The following is a 19,229-nucleotide window of genomic DNA, read 5'->3' as shown; positions in this document are numbered from 1 at the left end:
TCTAATCATTCTAGAGAGCAATTTGGAACCATACCCAATAAGCTATAAAATTATGTGTTCTCTTTGACCCAACTATACCAATACTAGTTCTATATCCTAAGGAATTAAAAAAAAAAAAAAAAAAAAAAAAAAAAAAAAAGGGACAGGATTTATATATATACAAATATTTATAGCAGCTCTTTTTGTGGTGGCAAAAAATTGGAAACCTAAAGGGATGACCATCAATTGGGGAATGGCTAAACAAGTAGTAGTATTTAATTGTGACTGGAATACTATTGTACTACAAGAAATAATGGGCAGGACAGTTTCAGAAAAACTTGGAAAGACTTATATGAACTCACACAAATTGAACTAGGAAAACATTATTTATAGCAATGGCGATAGTATACAATGATCAACTTTAATGACTTAGCTATTCTGATCAATACAGACTCCAAGACAATTCTAAAGGGCCTATGATAAAAAATGCTATCTCTGATCAAATTTGAGGGAAGATTGAAGCATAATTTCTTCATTTTCTTTATTTCTCTTCTTCTTCTTTTTTTTTTTTTTGCAACATGGCTAATAAGGAAATGTTCTGCATGATTTCACATTTATAATTGACATTACATTTCTTACCTTCTCAATGAGTGGGGAAGAAAAAATTCAGAGCCCAAATTGGGAAAAAAAAAAAAAAAAAACAACAACACTAAAATAAATAACAAAATTAAATTTTAAAAAATTCTCTCCTTATCCATCTTTTGAAAACCATTGCCTTTCTTCTCCATTATTTTTATGATGTGATTATTTATATTCAGGGACTAAAACTCACTTACCCATTAAAGCACAATTTTTGTCTGTTAGTTGTATTCAAGTCATAAAAAATAATTCTAAAAATACCTTAAACCAAGAAGTCCAAATTTCACTAGAGATTAAAAAAAAAAAAAGTGTAGGAGGAGATTACTTATATACAATATTAACTCTTGCTACCCCAATATGTTCTTTTTCCCTTCTCCTCATAGTAATATTTAAAACAACTCACAAGCACTTAAAACATCTTAATTTTAAATGTAGTTATTTCTGTGAGAGGTAGCATAGTTTGGGGAAGAGAATAGGCTTTAAATTAAGCCAGAAAAACCTGGGCACTTTTGACACATATTGGCTTTGTGACTCTAAGCAAATCAACCTCTCAATGATCTAGTCCACTTTCTAAGATTCCAGATTGCAGAAAATGTGCTGACTTTCTTTGGTAAAAAAGAGTTTTCTTATCAAGGAGTTCCTTATATCAATGATACCACAGATCCAAGTTTCTAAACCTGTTTATTTTTTATTTCTGTACAGTCCTATGGAAAAGAAATCAAGAAATCTTGACTCAAATCTCAGTTCATCCACAACTAAGCTGTATAGGTCTGAATAAGTTATTTCACCTCTCCAGCTCTAGTTTCCACATTTTAAAATGAGAAGTATGACTACATCAGGGCCTCTTTCCTCCTCATAAATTTTTACGTAATCCCAGGTGTACTGAGATATGAAATAGGAAAATCAAACATTTATTGATAACAAATCATAATTTTGTACCCCCCTACATTCAATTTTAAGACTTCACACGGGGTTGTCACCCACAGTTTAAGAAGCCAGTAACTAGCTGATCTCTAAGTTCTCCTTTAACACTACCAACTCCTGGAAAGTAGTCTTATTCATCCTGTACTGTGCACAGTGCATAACAGGTAAATGAAATTTTTATACTCTTACTTATCTGGCTAAAGATGGAGGTTCGAAAGAAATGGAAGACAAGAGACTTGTTTCCTAGGGCTGTTAACAGAGCCATAACAGTTTCACCATTTCTTCCAAAATAATGGAAAACTTCTATCTCTTCATGAGCTTCAATAAATCGTTAAACATTTACTAAATTCCTACTATATGTTAGGCCCTGTGCTAGGCACCAAGATATACAAACAGGCAAAAAAAACAGTCCCTGCCCTCAAGGAGTTTATAATCTAACATGGGAGATAGCATTTAAACTAATATATAAACAAGCTATATACAGGATAAAAAGGAAATAAGCAGCAGGAAAGCACTGAGATTAAGAGAGGGTAGGAAAGCTTTGCTGCAGAAGGTGAGATTTCACTTGGGAATTAGAAACCAGAGAGGGCAGTGGTCTGAGTACGTGAGGGTAATTGTCAAAGAAAAAGTCCAGAGACAAGAGATAGAGTGTTTTGTTCATGGAATAGCAAGAAGGCCAGTACGACTGAACTGAAGAGTACATGCTGAGGAGTAAGTGTAAGAAGCTGGAAAGGTAGAAGGAAGCTAGGTTATGAAGGGCTTTGAATACCAAACAGAATTTTCTATTTTTTTCCTGGAGAGAATAGGAAAGCTTATTCTTTTCCTTCAGTCTCTTATTTAATATCAATGAAAGACTAAGCTTTAATAAACCAGACTGGGATTTAATTATGAAGTTAATCAATTAATTACTAAGGAAATATCCAAATGTATCCCTGTTATTAGCCTAGAATTCAGGATGATGAAATGAACATGATCAAGTAGCACCCTCCCACTCTACCAACTATGATCTTCCTTGACAACTGTCATCACCCTGCTGTCCTGACTGATGAGATTTTATCTCTTGGACTTCCCTCAGCCATTTTTAACTTCACTTATTACTTTTTGACCATCTCCTCCTCATCAATAACCTTACTAGTGTTAATAACCTTAACCTTAATAACCAATAATAAACTTAATAACCAATAACCTTAAATTCTGGAATCATGGGGGCAGCTAGGGGGCGCAGTGGATAGAGCACCAGCTCTGAATTCAGGAGGACCCAAGTTCAAATCTGGTCTCAGACACTTGATACTTCCTGGCTGTGTGACCCTGGGCAAATCACTTAACCCCAGCCTCAGGGGGGTAAAAAAAAATTCTGGAATCATGAACAAATGAATCATGTTCAAATCAAACTTGTCACTGTATTTATTTCTCTATGATCCCACCAACATTCCAGTAACATCCCCAGAGCCAAAGCACCTTGAGGATAAAGATAGATTAGTTTTTATATTGGCATCCCCTAGCATTTAATACAGTTCTTGAATTTAAAAATTGCTTAATAAATTTTAAAAATGTATTCATTAATTCATTCAAGTAGAAAGATAAACGAATGATTTATAAGAGAGTTGGGCGATCCCTCCTCCCAGAACCTCCATTTAAGAAGTCAGCAGGCTACTCAATGCTTCATTTCCCAGCCAGCTCTCCTCCATATTTCTTTCTCTTTCTAGGTTCCTTTCAGGAATTGTCTACCCCTATTAAATCGAAGGTTCCTTGAGGACAGGAACTTCTCTCCCCTTTTGTTTTCAGCACTTACAAAATAACTAATCTAAGTTGTCTTGTCCTTAAGACCTTGTTACAGCAAGAAAAATACAATATGTTCAGAACTGTTATTACTAGCTTTATCCAATATTTGCTCTATATTGACTATGAAACTTTCTTAATTTAAAAAGGCAATAAACTAACACTGAAGAAGCATAAGAAAGGGGAGGTTTAGGCACAATGAAAATGTATAAAGCCAAATTACCAACATGGAAAAGGGAGAAAAAAAGGTCTTTGGTGAGAATGGCAGTTTAAGAAGTATCTTTTACTGAACTGAAACTGGAAACTAAATAAGGTCAAATAATGTGATAGAAAATCATTTAAACTGTGTATCAACTTGGATTAAGGCTCAAGTATAACCAAAATACATACCTAAGTCATGCTACAACACATATATTGCCACTGAATTATCAATTTTATGATGGCACTCCAAATTATTTTAATTTTATATCTTTTCTTGGGCTGACAGTGCCTCATGAAGTCAATAAATTAATAAACTATGGAAAATTTGATAGCACAAAAGGCTTGAGAGCAGTCATAAAAATTTAGCTACAAAATCTAGCAAAATTTTCCTTCTCAAAATGACTATAACTCAGACCACAACTAAGGGAATTGGAAGAATCTGCCTTTTACTAGCTTACGTTGTATTCATAAAGCTAACACAAATCTTACATTTTCTTTGTAGCTTAATTTAATTTTGCCCTTAAAATAGCAGCTTGAAAGCAAAATAATAGGGACATTCATTTTCTATTTGAGTTAGCAATGGAAATAATTATTTGTGGGAAAATTATCTCCACATTAAAAAATATCACAGAACCTTCTAATAAGGCTAAAGAACACACTAAACTTTTGAGAAAATGACTTACAGTGGGGATGTGAGAATAAAACTAAAGAAATAAGCAAGGAGCAGAATGAAAAAGGGATTAGACTTGTTCTGCTTGATGTTAGGGGCAGAACTAGGACCAATTCAGAAATTGCAGAAAGGCACATTTTGGCTCAGAATAAGGATCATTTTCCATACAAATTAAATCATCCTAAACTGATCACCTTGAGAAATTTTTAGATTCTGGTTACGGAGGTCTACAAGTAGACATTGATGAGAAACTCCAAACTTTCTTGGAGATGTTGTTAAAAGGTTTTACTTATCAGCTATACTAACATGACAGTCAATGTTTTTTCAACTCTATAAGATATGATAAATAAATGGCTTACTTTTTAGTCACATTTTCACTTTTTATCCGTTATCAATCTCCAAAGAACTGAAAATTTCACATACGTCACAATGGTAAGATGCATGATGAATATGAGAATGATGCAACATATAACCAATGACCAAGAAGAAAAGAAATGTTATAAGAAATTATAAGAAAAGATGGCATGGTCAAAGCAAGAGATGCCTGGTAGAGAGGACATGGACAAGAAAATGGAAGCAAAAATAGATAACAGAATATAAATATGAATATAGAACTGAATCCTGTTAAAAATAATATGGGTACCAAAGTTCAAAATAAATCAAAATTTGGCTGGAAATGGAATTATTTGATTGTTGTTTTTAAGTTTAAAGGAAAGCTAATTTTTTTTATATATTAGATTAAGAAGGAAGATCAAAGAAGTAATATCACTGACAACTTTGTTGACTTCTCTCTCATAAAAGATCCCATCCTTGTTAAAAGTGAATTCCACTAGGGAACTGGGCCTGCCTTATGGCATTTTAATAATGCTTTTTTGTTCCTTGATTCTTTAAAAAAAAAAAAAAAAAAAAGGGGGTGTGGGGGGCAGTTAGGTGGTGCAATGGATAGAACACTAGCCCTGAAGTCAGGAGGACCTGAGTTCAATGTGATCTCAGACACTTAACACTTTCTAGATGTGTGACTCCAACTGCCTCAATGTACTCGAGCGCACATACACACAGCCATAAATTCTAATTACTAGAAGAAGATGGTATATGATTAAACTTCAGCACTGTCTTGTTCAAAGGCATTTTTTTAAAAATGCACTATCAAAAGTCTAATCTCTGCTTATCTGTTCTAAAAGGAAACTGGGGGGAAATTATCATGAGGCAGAAAACTGCCAGGATGGCCAGAAATGTAAACTCTTCCAAGAACAGTAGTAGGCAGCAATTGTGAAAAGCAGTAATTTTTGAAAACAAATAGAGATGAGACACTATTAAAAAAGCAAATACTGATTATTTTATAAATCTTGATAAATAATTTTAAGGTCAAGAATCCAAGAGTTGTGGGCTTCACATTACTGAATAAGTTTGGGATTAAAAAATTTTGTCTTGCTCATTCTCTCCACATTTAACATTGTCAGGGCTGTTTCAACAAATAGATTGTTTTAAAAATGTTTTATATATGTCTCATATTATCATAATAATATTCATTTTTTTAAAATTCCTATTCCAATTCATAAATTTGTCATTTAACTTTTTTCTTCTTTGGGGTTAATGAGAATTTAAATGTATCCTATTGGTCCAAATATATGCCATGTTTTTCTAAAAATCTAGCTAGCATAAATCTGAGTGTGGGTTATCATTAATGAGTAGTTAGTAAGTATATGTGTATACATATCTTAAATATGCACATGCACATGAATATACACACCCGAGCACACACACACTTCCTTCTAAAGAGACATTACTTAGGGGGATGGTTTATATTATGGATGAATACAGTTCTTACAGTGAGCAATTCTTGCTTCAATAGATACCAAAAAAAGAGAAAGTAAGGATCCAGCTTCTAGATCTTATGATATCCATTATTGCTTCATTACTACTATGACAGATTAATTAGGTTTTAAAAGCTGAATACCTTATTGTGTATTTTTCAAGGGCTGGTTTTAGAAAAGGGCTAATTTTCAGGTCTTCACTAAAGTACTACTTTAATATGTCCATCATGGGCCTAAGGTGTTCAAAGGATAAGATTAGAGTGAAAGCTTAGTGGGTAACACCAAACTGAAAAGTCGTAAGGCTATGTGCCCAGGAAAATTCACAGAGGAACAAAGCAGTTAATAAAAATGCACACTTGTACAGTCCCTTTCTCACAACAATCACACAAGATCACTGACACAAATTAGGACCTCTCAAGTCTCTCCTCGTTATTGTAGCTTTAGGCAATTTCCTACTGACTCTCCCTCAGATATGCAAGATGCCCCAAAATAGAAAGTATATACAAAGATAAGGCTATCTTTGCCTATAGAATTCCTTAGTGTAGTTCATAACTTTTTTGTGTCTGGAACCCTTCTGGCAGTCTGATAAAGCATAGGAAATGCTGAGAATTATGTCTTTAAGTGCAAAAAAAAAAAAAAAAAAAAAAAAAAAAATATATATATATATATATATATATATATATATATATATATATATATATATATATATATGCATTAGATTACAAAAGAAACCAAAGGATCAGAGATCAAAATGTATAATTCCCCCCCAAAAAAATTACATAAACCCTAAGTTAAGAATCATGCTGTAGGGGCAGCTAGGTAGTGCAGTGGATAGAGCACCAGCTCTGAAGGTAAGAGGACCTGAGTTCAAATCTGCCCTCAGATCCTTAACACTTCACTTAACCCCAATTGCATGGGGGGAGGGGAAGGGAGGAAAGATTCATGCTGTAAAGTCTTAAGACTGGCACAAGAGAAGTAAAGGTTAAATAAAAAATTTAAGCTATAATTATAAGGGTTAAAAAGCCTCTAGAAGCAAGGAAGGCAGTTCAAGCATGTGGGAGGCCCTGAGGGATGAGAGGTTCTGAGGCGCAGGCGAGTCCTATGTGGAGGTGGGGCACAGCCCCATGAGGCAGTGTCTGACTCCAGGTACTACACCTCCCTCCTTAGTGCTCTCAAAGCCTAGCACGCCTCCCTCCTTCTTCTCGGGACAATCCCATTATGCCAGATTCCTAGAAGACCTCCCCCTTCTCCCAGATCCTTGGTGGGGGGGGGGTTAAATATATGCTATCTAAGAATAAAGTTCTCTTTCGCTTCACCCTTACCTTCTGGTGATCTGTCTCTATGGGATCCGGGTTGGTGCCCGAAGACGGGTAAGTGTGGCCTAGCCGTGCCGTCCACGGACAGGCATTAAGAGTAGCTCTAAGGGGAGCTACCAGGTTAGAGTAGTTCATAGGGGTGTAACAGTAATAAATTTTGACACTTTTGCTCTCTATATGAGCTCTAACCACCTGTGCAAGAAAACATTTCTTAAAAATTCTGCCAAGGCGGGCAGCTAGATGGTGCAGTGGATAGAGTGCCCTGAAATCAGGAGGACCTGAGTTCAAACCTGGCCTCAGTCACTTAACACTTCCTAGCTGTGTGACCCTAGGCAAGTCACAACCCCAATTGCCTCAGCAAAAACAACATCAAAATTCTGCCAAGGCAAGGAACTGGAAATTGAGTAGATGCCCATCAGTTGGGGAATGGCTGAGTTATGGTATATGAATGTAATAGAATATTATTGTTCCATAAGAAACAATCAGCAGGATGATTTCAGAAAAGCCTGGAGAGACTTATATGAACTGATGCTGAGTGAAATGAGCAGGACCAGGAGATCATTATACACTGTGGCAACAAAATTATGTGATGATCAATTCTGATGGACTTGGCTCTTTTCAACAATGAGGTAATTCAGGTTAATTCCAATTGACTTGTGATAGAGAGAGCCATCTGTACTCAAAGAGAGGACTGGGGGGACTTAATGTAGATCACAACATAGTATTTTCATCTTTTTTGTTGTGGTATTGTTATTTGCTTGTGTTTTTCTTTCTTATTTTTTTTCTTTTTGATCTGATTTTTCTTGTGCAGCTTGATAAATTGGAAATATATTTAGGAGAAATGCACATGTTTAACCTTTATTAGATTGCTTACAGTCCAGGGGAGGAGGGAGATGGAGGAGGGAGGAAAATTTGGAACATAAGGTTTTGCAGGGATGAATACTGAAAACTATCTTTGCAAGAATGTTGAAAAACAAAAAGCTACTATTATTTAAAAAAAAAAAAAAAAAAAAAAAGGAGCCTTGAGGGTATAACAACAGGTCAGTTGGCAATGACTTGGGGTGTGTGGGGTATAGAGGGCAATGTGACAAGGCAGATATGAAGTTCCAAGGGATCTGAGTGAATAATGACTATGAGAGCAGATGATGAGGACAGTGGTTTATTTATTATCTTACTGGAAGGATTGCAAATGCCACCCAGACAGTGCAAGTGATCATGTCCCCAACCAATATCTGCACAAAATTGGAGATATGGAGTGCCCCTCCTATCTCTAGCCTTCCTGAGGCCTCAGCAAACTGTAAGAAATATCCTTTAATAAATCTCTTTTGTTCACATAAGACTTAAGTGTGGGTTTTCTCCATTTCCCTTCCCAAGTACAAATGTTGAAAAATTGCATAATCACTTATTTGGAGACACTGTTGCTGACAAGGGTAGGAAATGGAATGAGTAGGGGTATCTATTGATCAAACCTCATTTCAAACTTCTAGAACTCAAAACAAATAGATTTCATTCAAATTGCTATAGTGACTGGCTTTCATTTGGTCTCCTCCCCAATATATCCTAATGCACAGGTTGTGATTATATCACTCCTGTAATCAATTAACTCCATTGGCTTCCTAGTCCCTTCCTGGAACAAATATAAACTCCTCTATTAAGCTTTTAAAACTATTCAAAACCTGGATCCAACCAACTTTTCAAGCCTTGTTACACATTACTGTTCCCTTCATGTACCAAAATGGCTTCCATTTTTGCTGAATTTCTGCCATGCCTGGAATGTACTCCCTCCTCAATTTCACTTTTTAAAATCTGTCATTTCCTTCAAAGCTCAGTTCAAATACCACTTTTTGTGTAATTTTGTTCCTTATTCCCCCAGGTATCAGTTCCTATCTTCATCCATTAACTTATATTAGCTTTGAATATAGTTATTATATATGTATACATTATTTTCCCAAGTGGAATATAAATTCCTTGAGAGCAGAAACAGACTCACTTTTGTGCTTAGAACAGTACTTGGCTCTATAGACAATTAGGAAAAGCCTCAAAATTCACATTTGGGCCCACTGGACTGGTTTTAACAAATCAAGTCTACCTCTCTATAATAAGTAAAATAGGGATACTACTTTCACTAACTCACAGGATTATCATGAGCATTAAATGAAAACATAGATAAGGTGTTTTGAAAAACAACCAACCATTTAAGCATAAGCTATTACCATAGTGGTCCTCAAAGATCTATTATTTTTTTTTTTTCTGAAGCAATTGGGGTTGAGTGACTTGCCCAGGGTCACACAGCCAGGAAGTGTTAACTGTCTGAGACCGGATTTGAACTCGGGTCCTCCTGATTTCAGGGCTGGTCTCTATCCACTGTGCTACCTACCTGTGCCTAAAGATCTTCTATTAACTTTAAAACAAACTGTGAAAGTTGAAAATTATAAACATCCACATTCTGAAATACAACTTACTTCAACTTGAAAGAGTTCTCCTGCTCCTTCACAGTCATTTGATGTGATCACAGGGGTGTGAATATGTATATAGCCATTAGCCTGGAAAGAAAAAAACATTTTTTTTCAGTAGATGTTTGTTAAAAACAATTACAAGAGCAAGAGCCTCAGTTAGTAGTAATATAACAGCCACAAGGCAAAAATGTTAAACAATACTCCAATTAAATGTAGAACCTCCTCAAACAAGGAAAATATCCTTAAGTGCCCATAAATCATTCATTAACCTTCTTGAGTACCTACAATGCATAAATACATTGCATTGAAATACATTTCAAAAAACTGTGGAACTGGGAAAGGAATCTGGATATTACCTAGATCAGAGGTGCCAAAAAACAGGTAAACCCAGATAAAAATATAATTGGGAAATATTTAACAAAATAAATAAAAATACAATAAAACATAGATAATATTACATTTTAAAACTAAGTTAATACATGGTTTTCAGAGATTCTTTTTAATGACTGTGGCCCACACTTCTATTTTGGTTTGTCTCTAAAGATCTAAGCCACCTGTAATTTCAGAGATAAGGTGGAAGCCTAGAGAGGGGAAGTGCCTTGCCCAAAGTGACCAACTTAACTACATCTCATTTGGGACTTGAATTTAATGAGGGAAAGGAAAGGGGGAATCTCATTTCTCGGAGCATAGATAATCCCATGAGGCGCAGTGTCCCCTGTAAAATGAATTTACAGGCCCGAAAACCTAGATTGATAAATAAAAGGTTTATTGTAGGAATTTGGACGTAAAGTCCAGTTAGAAAGACGCCAGGGTCAGAGGTGGCCGCTGGGTGGGCAGGGACCCTTATATGGCTGGAAGGATACCATGTGTTGGTGGGGAGGGCTCCGGCAACGAGGGCTCTGGCTTGGCTCTTTTATATCTAGAAGGGGATTGTGGGCGGTACCCCCAAGTTCTCTGAGGGCTTTTCAGAAAGCTCAGATCAGGTGGGGCCTGGGGGAAGCTGAGCTGAGGGTGGGGGCTGGGCCCGGATATTCAAAAGGGTGCTTTTGACCAGGATTTGTGAATCAAGGTCAGCCATGGGTTGGGCAATTAGAAAGGAATCTTAAAGGGACCTCAACACCTATAACATCTAGGTCTCCTATTTCCCAAGCTAACACTTTTCATCTAAATTCACTGACACTCTTTTGACACAATCAACACTTACTAAAAACACCAAATACCCTTATGACATACTGTTAACAAAAAGTAGGAAGGTTCTCTTTAAACTTTCAAAATAGCATTAACAATGATAATTATATTTGACCACTTCTACCACCACTATGTTGCTAAGGCTAGCAATTAGGTGTCCTAGAGGATAGAGAACTGGGCCTGTAGTCAGGAAGACTCCTCTTCCTCAGTTCAAATCCAGCCTCAGATACTTACTAGCTGTGTGACCCTGGACAAGTCACTTTACCCTGTTTGTCTCAGTTTCCTCATCTTAGTAATATGATCTAGAGAAGGGAATCGCAAACTACTCCAGTATCTTTGCCAAGAAAACTCCAAATGGGGTCAAGAAGAATTGGACATGATTGAAATGAGTGAACAATAACTGCTGTCATTGATGAGGTATAGATTTGAGGTACCTAAGTGAAAATGAGGTCTAGTGGCAGGTTCAGGCTACAGGGAGTCAAATAGAGCTCTCCTGCAACCCCTTTGGATTTGGCGCAAGGATACAGAGTTAAATGAGGTCTAGTGGCGGCACAGAGTCTCCTGTAAAGGAATTTACAGACCCGAAAACCTAGATTGATAAAAGAGGTTTATTAGGGGGTTTGGAAGTAAGGTTAAAGTCTAGTTAGTAAAAGGAGTTAGTAAAAGTCTAGTTAGTAAAGAGAAGAAGGCACTGGAAACAGAATTCCAGTGGGCAGCCAGGCGTTGCCACGTTTGGAACCTCTACAAAGAGAGGACTCCAGCGTGGCTCTTTCATAATGACAGATTTAGCTAAAAGGGACCATAGGTGGAGTCCCAAATTGGCTTAGATCCTATGGGGGCTGTGAGAGGCTGGATCTCTTATTGGAATTCAAAGGGGTGCTTTTGACCAGGATTTGTGAATCAAAGGTCCTAGCTTCTTGAATTGTTAATGCATCAGCTAGGAGAGGCTGGAATCAGAAAGGAATAAATCCATCTGAAAAGACTAGTTTCTTAAAGGGAGCAAAACCCTCTTCATCACCACATATTGACTTTGTTCACAGTGGTGAAATCACTGGATATATTATTTTCTTAGTTCTGCTTAATTAACTCTTCATCAATTTCTATAAGTCTTCATCTCTTTCTCTGAATTCTTCTATATCTGCCTTTCTTTATAATGGAATCCTAGTCCATTCCATAATATATCAAAACTGATTTTTATTGTTATTGTTGTTCAATCATATCTGAGACTGTGACCCTATCTGGGGTTTTCTTGGCAAATATGAAAGTTTCCCATCTTCTTCTCCAGTGAATTACAGGAAATAGAAGTTAAATGACTTGCCCACAGTCCTACAGGTAAAAGTTTAAAACCAGATTTGAATTCAGATGATTCTGACTCAGTGGATCACTGAATCATCTAGGTGCTTCCATAATTATTAGTCATTCTCTAAAAACTGAGTACATATTTCATTTCTACACTGATTTTGAACATTTTCAGAGTATTTTTGATGACTTGTGTTTCTGTTTCCAAATTATTGCTATCCTTTTTCCTTGTCTCCTGGAGCATGAGAAGGAAGTATGAACAGGGATGATTTCCTTTATTTCATACTGTCGGCTTCAATTGCCAGGGCTTAAGGGTGATTTACAAGAACTTCATAGCTATAGTCTATCTCTGAGTAGTGTAGTCCAAAAGAAAAAGCACCATCCCTGGAGTCACAAAATAGGGAATCTAATCATTATGTGACACTTGCTCTGTGATCCTAACAGTCATTTACACTCCCTGAACCTTGGTGCCCTCATCTGTACATAAAATCATACAAAATCGTAAGACCTGACACTCACCTACCTCAGGGTTGTCATGAAGAAAGTATTTTGTAAAGCTTAAAAAAGGTTTGCAACACTATAGAATTCTTGTTGTAATAGGACGGAGATGACCAGATGTGCATACATTAAACCACTCAAAATAAAGGCAGGTCCATGATAAAGTTGTCCACATCACCAAGGAAATGCAAAGTGATCAATGTGTGTCATGCTACTCAGGAAACTGCATGCTCCATAGATATGACCCATCAAAAGATAGGAAAATTAGCAGAGTAAGGAAACAAACAGGCAATGAAAAAGTCAGACATGATTTATAAGAAGGCACTAGCATTAAACTGTTAACAACGCATATCACATACAGAGACTTCCTTTTGCCTAAAGGAAGGGCTTGAGCACCAGTGCTTAGATGCATCCATTACAGAGGCGCCCAAGAAAGCCCTGCAGATCAAAAGTCTGACAATATTTCCATTAGTGAACCACAAAAGCTACACTAAGGTAATGCCAGTGGGACTGAAATAACCCAGCAATCCCAAGGTTACACTCTTCTTATACTAACTAGGGATGTAGATATGTCACACACTATTCAGGAGTAGACAAATGCATCAGAATAAGGCGAAGGATGAGTTCATACTACCAAAATACCAGTATAGCTTCAGTCTGTAACATTAGCCTTGAACAATTAGAAAATGACACAAATTCCCAATTACAGAACTGATAGAAATGATGTCTCAATAGTTATTAGTATGTATTTGCTATTCTTAGACGATCTTCTGAGAATAGGGAACTTTTAATGTCTGTATCCTTCTAAAATAAAGTGAATTCAATATTTGAAGGACAGGCAAAAGGAATTCAGTCAACTCCTTTCCCCATGATGTAACTTTGTAAATATTAAGAGAAGGAACTCTAGTCTCAGAAAGGTATTTAAATAGTACTAAATATAAGTGCAATATGCCCAGAAGTGCTATAACAAGTACATTTTATTAAAAAGCCGATGAGACATAATCAATAACATCACTGCATAAAATTTTTATCTCCTGGGAGGTAAGAATTATGGATATGAATATATGAATATGGAATTATTCCATATGAAATGCAAATACTTATAAGCTCAAATATAGAAAATAAAGTGAAAAATGAAGAGGAAAGAAGATAAAGGGAAAATATTAAAGCAAAACATAATTTCCAGTTCACAAATGCACAAAGACATAAGAAATATTGTAAACTTGGTGAAAAGCATCACTCAGGTTTTTTTAAATAAACTTGTGAGTAATAGGAATTATTTTGTTGTATAAGTAGGAATCACTAGGTTCATCTCTGTTTTAAAAAGAACTGTCCCTTTAGTTATATTAGTAAAACACAAGTTCTGATACATCCTACTGACCAAATTATGGATACTTGAAGTGAAAAAGTAGAGTTCATAAGTTAATCATAAAATACTATTTATTTTTCTAGCAAGGTTAAAAAAATGGTAAAGATAAGAAGTACCCAGGTGCCATAGTCAAACCCTAGGCACCAGTGGAAGAAAACAATAATAATAATTTTTTAAAAAAGAATGAAGAAAAACACAACTTAAAGAGAGGAAAAAGGGATATAAGTGATCATGCCTAGTAAAGACTTTAAACAATGCTTGTTGACTATTAAGAATGTGGCTAAGAATCAAAGTAAGAGGGGAAAAAAAGGTGTCTGATCCGTCAAAATCATTAAAATGTTCACATGTCTTAGAGAGCTTATCAAAACTTTACTCAGAGGTTACTTATTCATATTTTAGACAAAATTTTTTTCAAAAAATTTGGGTTCAAAGATAACTACAAAAGGCATTTTAGAAACAATCAACAAATTCACTTAAATAATCATTTATTAGTTTCCTACTATAAATAAGAATATGTATTAAGAAAATAGTTCTTGCTCCCAAGAAATTTAATTTCTTCTAAGAGATATGTGATCTACACACAAGTATGATACAAAATGGAATGTAACAGAGCAAAAAAGAGATCCAGACAAATGCTCTAGTACAATCTTAGAAAAAATGATTATGTTCAGCTAGAAGGAGATCAAGAAAAACTTTATAGAGAAGATGGCATCTGAGTTGGGTCTTAAAAGAAGAATATATTTCAATAAGTAGAGATAAGGTTGTATATTTTAAAAAGTTTTTCTCATTTTGAGAAAATATACATATGTGCAAAGGTAATCTATAGATTATGTGGGTATATACACATATATATGCATCCATGTATCTGTAGTATTAAGGAAGTATGTACTTTTAAATATGTTGTCTTATCAATCCTTCAAGAGAGCTGTTATAAGACTGCACTACTACCACCTAGTGGCTAAAGTACTGTATGGGTGTTTCTAAACAGAAGGTGTACTTTTTCAGTGTTTGGAGCCACATGGAAAGGAAGAATTATTTTTAAATCTTAACCAAAATTTTTCTGTATATGTGCTTCAAGAAATTGCTGTAAATCCATATGGCAGGCAGAAGAGTAAAATGCACGTCAGAAGATCTAAAACTAAAAAGAAATGACAATGCCTCATATGAACTTTTCTTCTGGCTGATTAAAAGATTTTTTCTCTGACGGCATACAGTTTCACACCTCTAGAAAACAGATCTGAAACGGCTTATTAAAGAAAGATTCCTACATTAATCCTAAGAAGGTTGTGACCAAGCTGTAATGAAGGAGAGAGGGGAAGGCATGTTAAACTGACTAACATTTGCAGATCATAACCTAGAGCAGCAATAACAAAAAAAACAAACAAAAACTCCAAAAGTTATTAATTTCTTTCCTTTGAACTGAAGCATATGATTCTCTATGTTTTCTATAGAGTCAGCACTGACAAAGGATATGTTGGATAATCACTAGTCCCAGGTCAGCTCTCTCTTTCTCTCCGTGATTCCCATGGGTTCTTGACCTAGGTTTCTACTCTAGTAAGTCAATGAGGTACTTCTGGCAAAAACTGTCTGAAGAGCAAAACTGTCCAAAATAAAGTACATGCTGTCTAACTTATTTCAACAGGACCATGCTCTTAAGAATAAGGATTGTGGTTTCTATGTTTTTTCCAAAGTTCCTGCAAATACCCAATAAACACATACACATAAATAAATATTCAATAAAACCATGTGGCAGTAATACTTGGGCACACTCACGTGCCTGTATATATTTTGTTTAGGCTTAATAATAAATATATGGCAACATAGTGATAGCATGATGCAAGAGAAAACTGTCAGATACACCTACCAATTTAAATAGAGAGAGATTTAAATAGTAGGAATGCTATTATCAAAAATTCACATAAGACAAAAGCCAAGAAAGTACCTAGTTGTAAACTCCACAGCCTCCATTAGTTATGCATAATGCCCAAAGTTTTCCAACAAGTAAGAGAAATTATAAGGCCTATAATACAAGGAGGCAAATTTGACCTTGAAAGTTTCATTGAAGTTTGCTGGTGTGAACCTCATGCATTGTAATATTGCTCTGGTAGATATAATTTATTTGAAAGAAACAAGACACTTGGAGCAGAGAGCAGCAGATATAAATATTATTTAAGTAATTATTAGGTTGTATACTCATTTGAAGGAGCTAATATTAAGAAGCTATTTTCACTTAAGAAAAATGAGAAAGGGGAAGGGAGAGAGGGGGAAAAAATCCATGGTGAAAAGCATTTGAGTTAAGATCAATGAGAAAATAAATGAAAGTGATTTATTTGATTAGACTATGACTATATACAAAGAAGAAATGAAAGAAAAGTTGAGGAAACTATCATAAATCTGAAAAAGAGGCATAAAAATAATAGATTTATCCAGATATTTGTTGGAGCTCTCTCTGAAAACAAAACAAAACAGAGCAACTGCAACTTTTTGTTTTGCTTTAATAATAATTTCATCCTTTAAAGGGTGAAGGAACCAATAGGGCTAAGTTCTATTTTGGATCGGAATTTTCACCATCAAGGAGGCAACGATTAAAAGAGGGAAACAATGGAAAACCAATGCAAGAAAGCACACTCTCTAAAGTTTGTGACAAAGGAAGCCAGCCAGAATCTAATGTGCACCGCAGATTTTAGAACATATTTCATGTTTCTGAGGAATAACAAGAGGATCCTATAGATAAAAATATAGATATGGCCATGGTTTAAGATAGATGGAACAATGATAACTGACAATGGAGAGGTAACAGAACAGCTTATTTTGCTTCTCTCTGCCAGGGTAAAGGATTTTTGGCCTGCAAAGAGACCAAAAGTGACTGATAGGGAAATGACTGATATCTGTTAGGATTCTTACAAGGTGCTAAGTCACTGGAATGGATAGAGACAATAATTATCTAATTTAGCGTGGTTCAGTATGATTGATCTGGTCCTACAAGGAGATGTTATGGGCCAGAACTTGAAACAAGGTACTGAGTGGAATTGAGGAGACAATGGTTAAATCTAATTTAGCACTGATTTAATCCTACAACAAATAATGGTTTCCTAGTGATGAAATGATTGGTGTGTACTCAGTGGGCAGCATATAATCAAGAAGCTCTCAGAGGTAAAGAGGACTTCGGGAGGACTTTGGGAGATTCAGAGTCAGAATTCAGTCAAGGAGATTAACAAGTCAGGCAGAAACTAAGGAAGACAGAGAAGTGGTGGCAGGCTGTCCTGTGGAGAAAACTGAAAGCAAGATCTGGAAGGCTTCCAGAAAACTAGCTGAGCCCCAAGTGAAGGAGATAAGATTTGGAAAGAGACAGTAAAGGATCTGGATTCCTGGCTGCATTTGGGATTATTGAACTAAATTGAAATGAAGGCTGCCTCCAGAAGCTCCCCAAGAAACTTGCTCCCAGAGAACTATCACAATCTAGAGAAGAGAACATTACAGATACCCAAAATAAGAAGATAATGAAAGAGTACTTAGCTGCCTTTGATAAATTTAAATCACCAGCCCCAAGTGAACTAAATCATCAGGTACTAAAAACAAAAATCAGTGAATGATTTCTGACCTACTATCAGTGCTATGTGAAAGAATGTAAACAACAAGAGAGATGCCATAAAGGTAGAGAAGGTAAATGATATTCCAATTTTCAGAAAAAAAGGAAAAAAAATCAGTTCCTAGAACTACTATGTACGATAAGGTACATCAAATCTAGGCCACATGAGTCATTAGGTAGTTAAAGGAACTGAGCACATTTAATCTAAAGACCTAGAGATGAAAAAGCTGAGAGGGGTACATAATAGCTATCTTTAAGATACTTAATTCCCATTCACTTGAGGACTTCAAGCCAAGGCTGGATGATCACTTAGTGGGTTTGTTGTACTGGGAATTCTTTTTCAGGTATGGATTTAGACTTGATGACTGGAGGGGTTTCTTTCAATCTAAAATTGTGATTCAGAAGACATGAGTTCAGGTTCTACTTCTGCTACTAGTGATATGACTTTAAACAAGTCACTTAGCATATCTAATTCTATTTTCATACCTCTAAAACAGGGATGTTTCTGAGTTAATGTGAAAATTAAATTGAATAATATATCTAAAATGCACTATAAACTTCAACACACTATATAAATAAGTTATTAGTAAATACATCAAGTTAACAAACATTTATTAACTAGTGCTTACTAGGTACCAAGAACTATAAGCACTAAGTAGGCAAAGAAAGGAAAAAATACTTCAAATCCGCAAGGACTCACATTCTAATGGGGAAGACTACGTGCAAACAACTATGTATAGATAAGATATTGGGGGGAGGGGGGAGTGTAAAGTGGAGATAGTTTGAGAATGAAGGTCCAGGAGTAGAGAGAGTAAGAAGCCTACTGAAGAAAACAGGATTTGAATAGTCTTGAAAGAGATGCAGCATTTCAGGAATGAAAGACAAGACTGGGAAAAGACATGGAGATGTAATTAGGGGAATGAGGAAGCAAGAGTAAGATGATGTCATATGCAAGCAAAAGTCAAGTGTTGCTAGATTACATGGCAAGAATAAAATGTAAGAAGAATGGAAAGGTAAGGAGGTTGTACAGGGCTTTAAAAGACAAATAATGGATTTTAAATTTGATCTGTAAACTCTGTGGATTAATTTTTAAACTTATAGCATTTTTAACTTATAGAAAAGAATAATAAAGATCAAACTAAAGAAGTAAAATTACGTACCTTGAAGAAAGAGTGTATAGCATCTGTAGCTTCACTGCGGACCCTCAATATAGAGCCCAGGGCATTGGTTCTACATCGAAGGTGAGGATATTGTCGAGTATATTCTAGAGGATATCTCTCTTTATATTTAAAAGGGAATGTCTGCCAAAGAACAGTAAGAAACAAATGAGACACTGGAGAAGAGAGTACTTTCATTATAATGGTTCTCTGCACATTTCAGAAGTGATGTCACTTTTACTTGTTCCAAACAAAAGGACTGCCTTCTCCCTCTTAAAAAAATGATTGACTGCAATCCCAATTCCTTGGCTTATTTTTTCCTACACTGTTTCATGCACATTGTAGATGTTC

General features: G+C 35.7%; 1 protein-coding gene across 1 annotated transcript in view; it reads right to left on the bottom strand.

The window, feature by feature from the left end:
- NARS2 (asparaginyl-tRNA synthetase 2, mitochondrial) overlaps positions 1 to 19,229 on the bottom strand; it is a 171,923-nt gene that overhangs the window by 139,674 nt on the left and 13,020 nt on the right. Inside the window, exons 4-5 of the mRNA XM_074303965.1 lie at positions 18,882 to 19,022; positions 9,785 to 9,865 (exon numbers count right to left, since the gene is read on the bottom strand). Of these exons, the coding sequence (XP_074160066.1) occupies positions 9,785 to 9,865; positions 18,882 to 19,022 (222 nt within the window). The remainder of the gene's footprint in view (positions 1 to 9,784; positions 9,866 to 18,881; positions 19,023 to 19,229) is intronic.

This window comes from Sminthopsis crassicaudata, chromosome 3, assembly GCF_048593235.1.
Source record: "Sminthopsis crassicaudata isolate SCR6 chromosome 3, ASM4859323v1, whole genome shotgun sequence".
NCBI lineage: Eukaryota > Metazoa > Chordata > Mammalia > Dasyuromorphia > Dasyuridae > Sminthopsis > Sminthopsis crassicaudata.
Note: the sequence above shows the minus strand (reverse complement) of the source record. Positions and strands in the feature narration are given on the sequence as shown.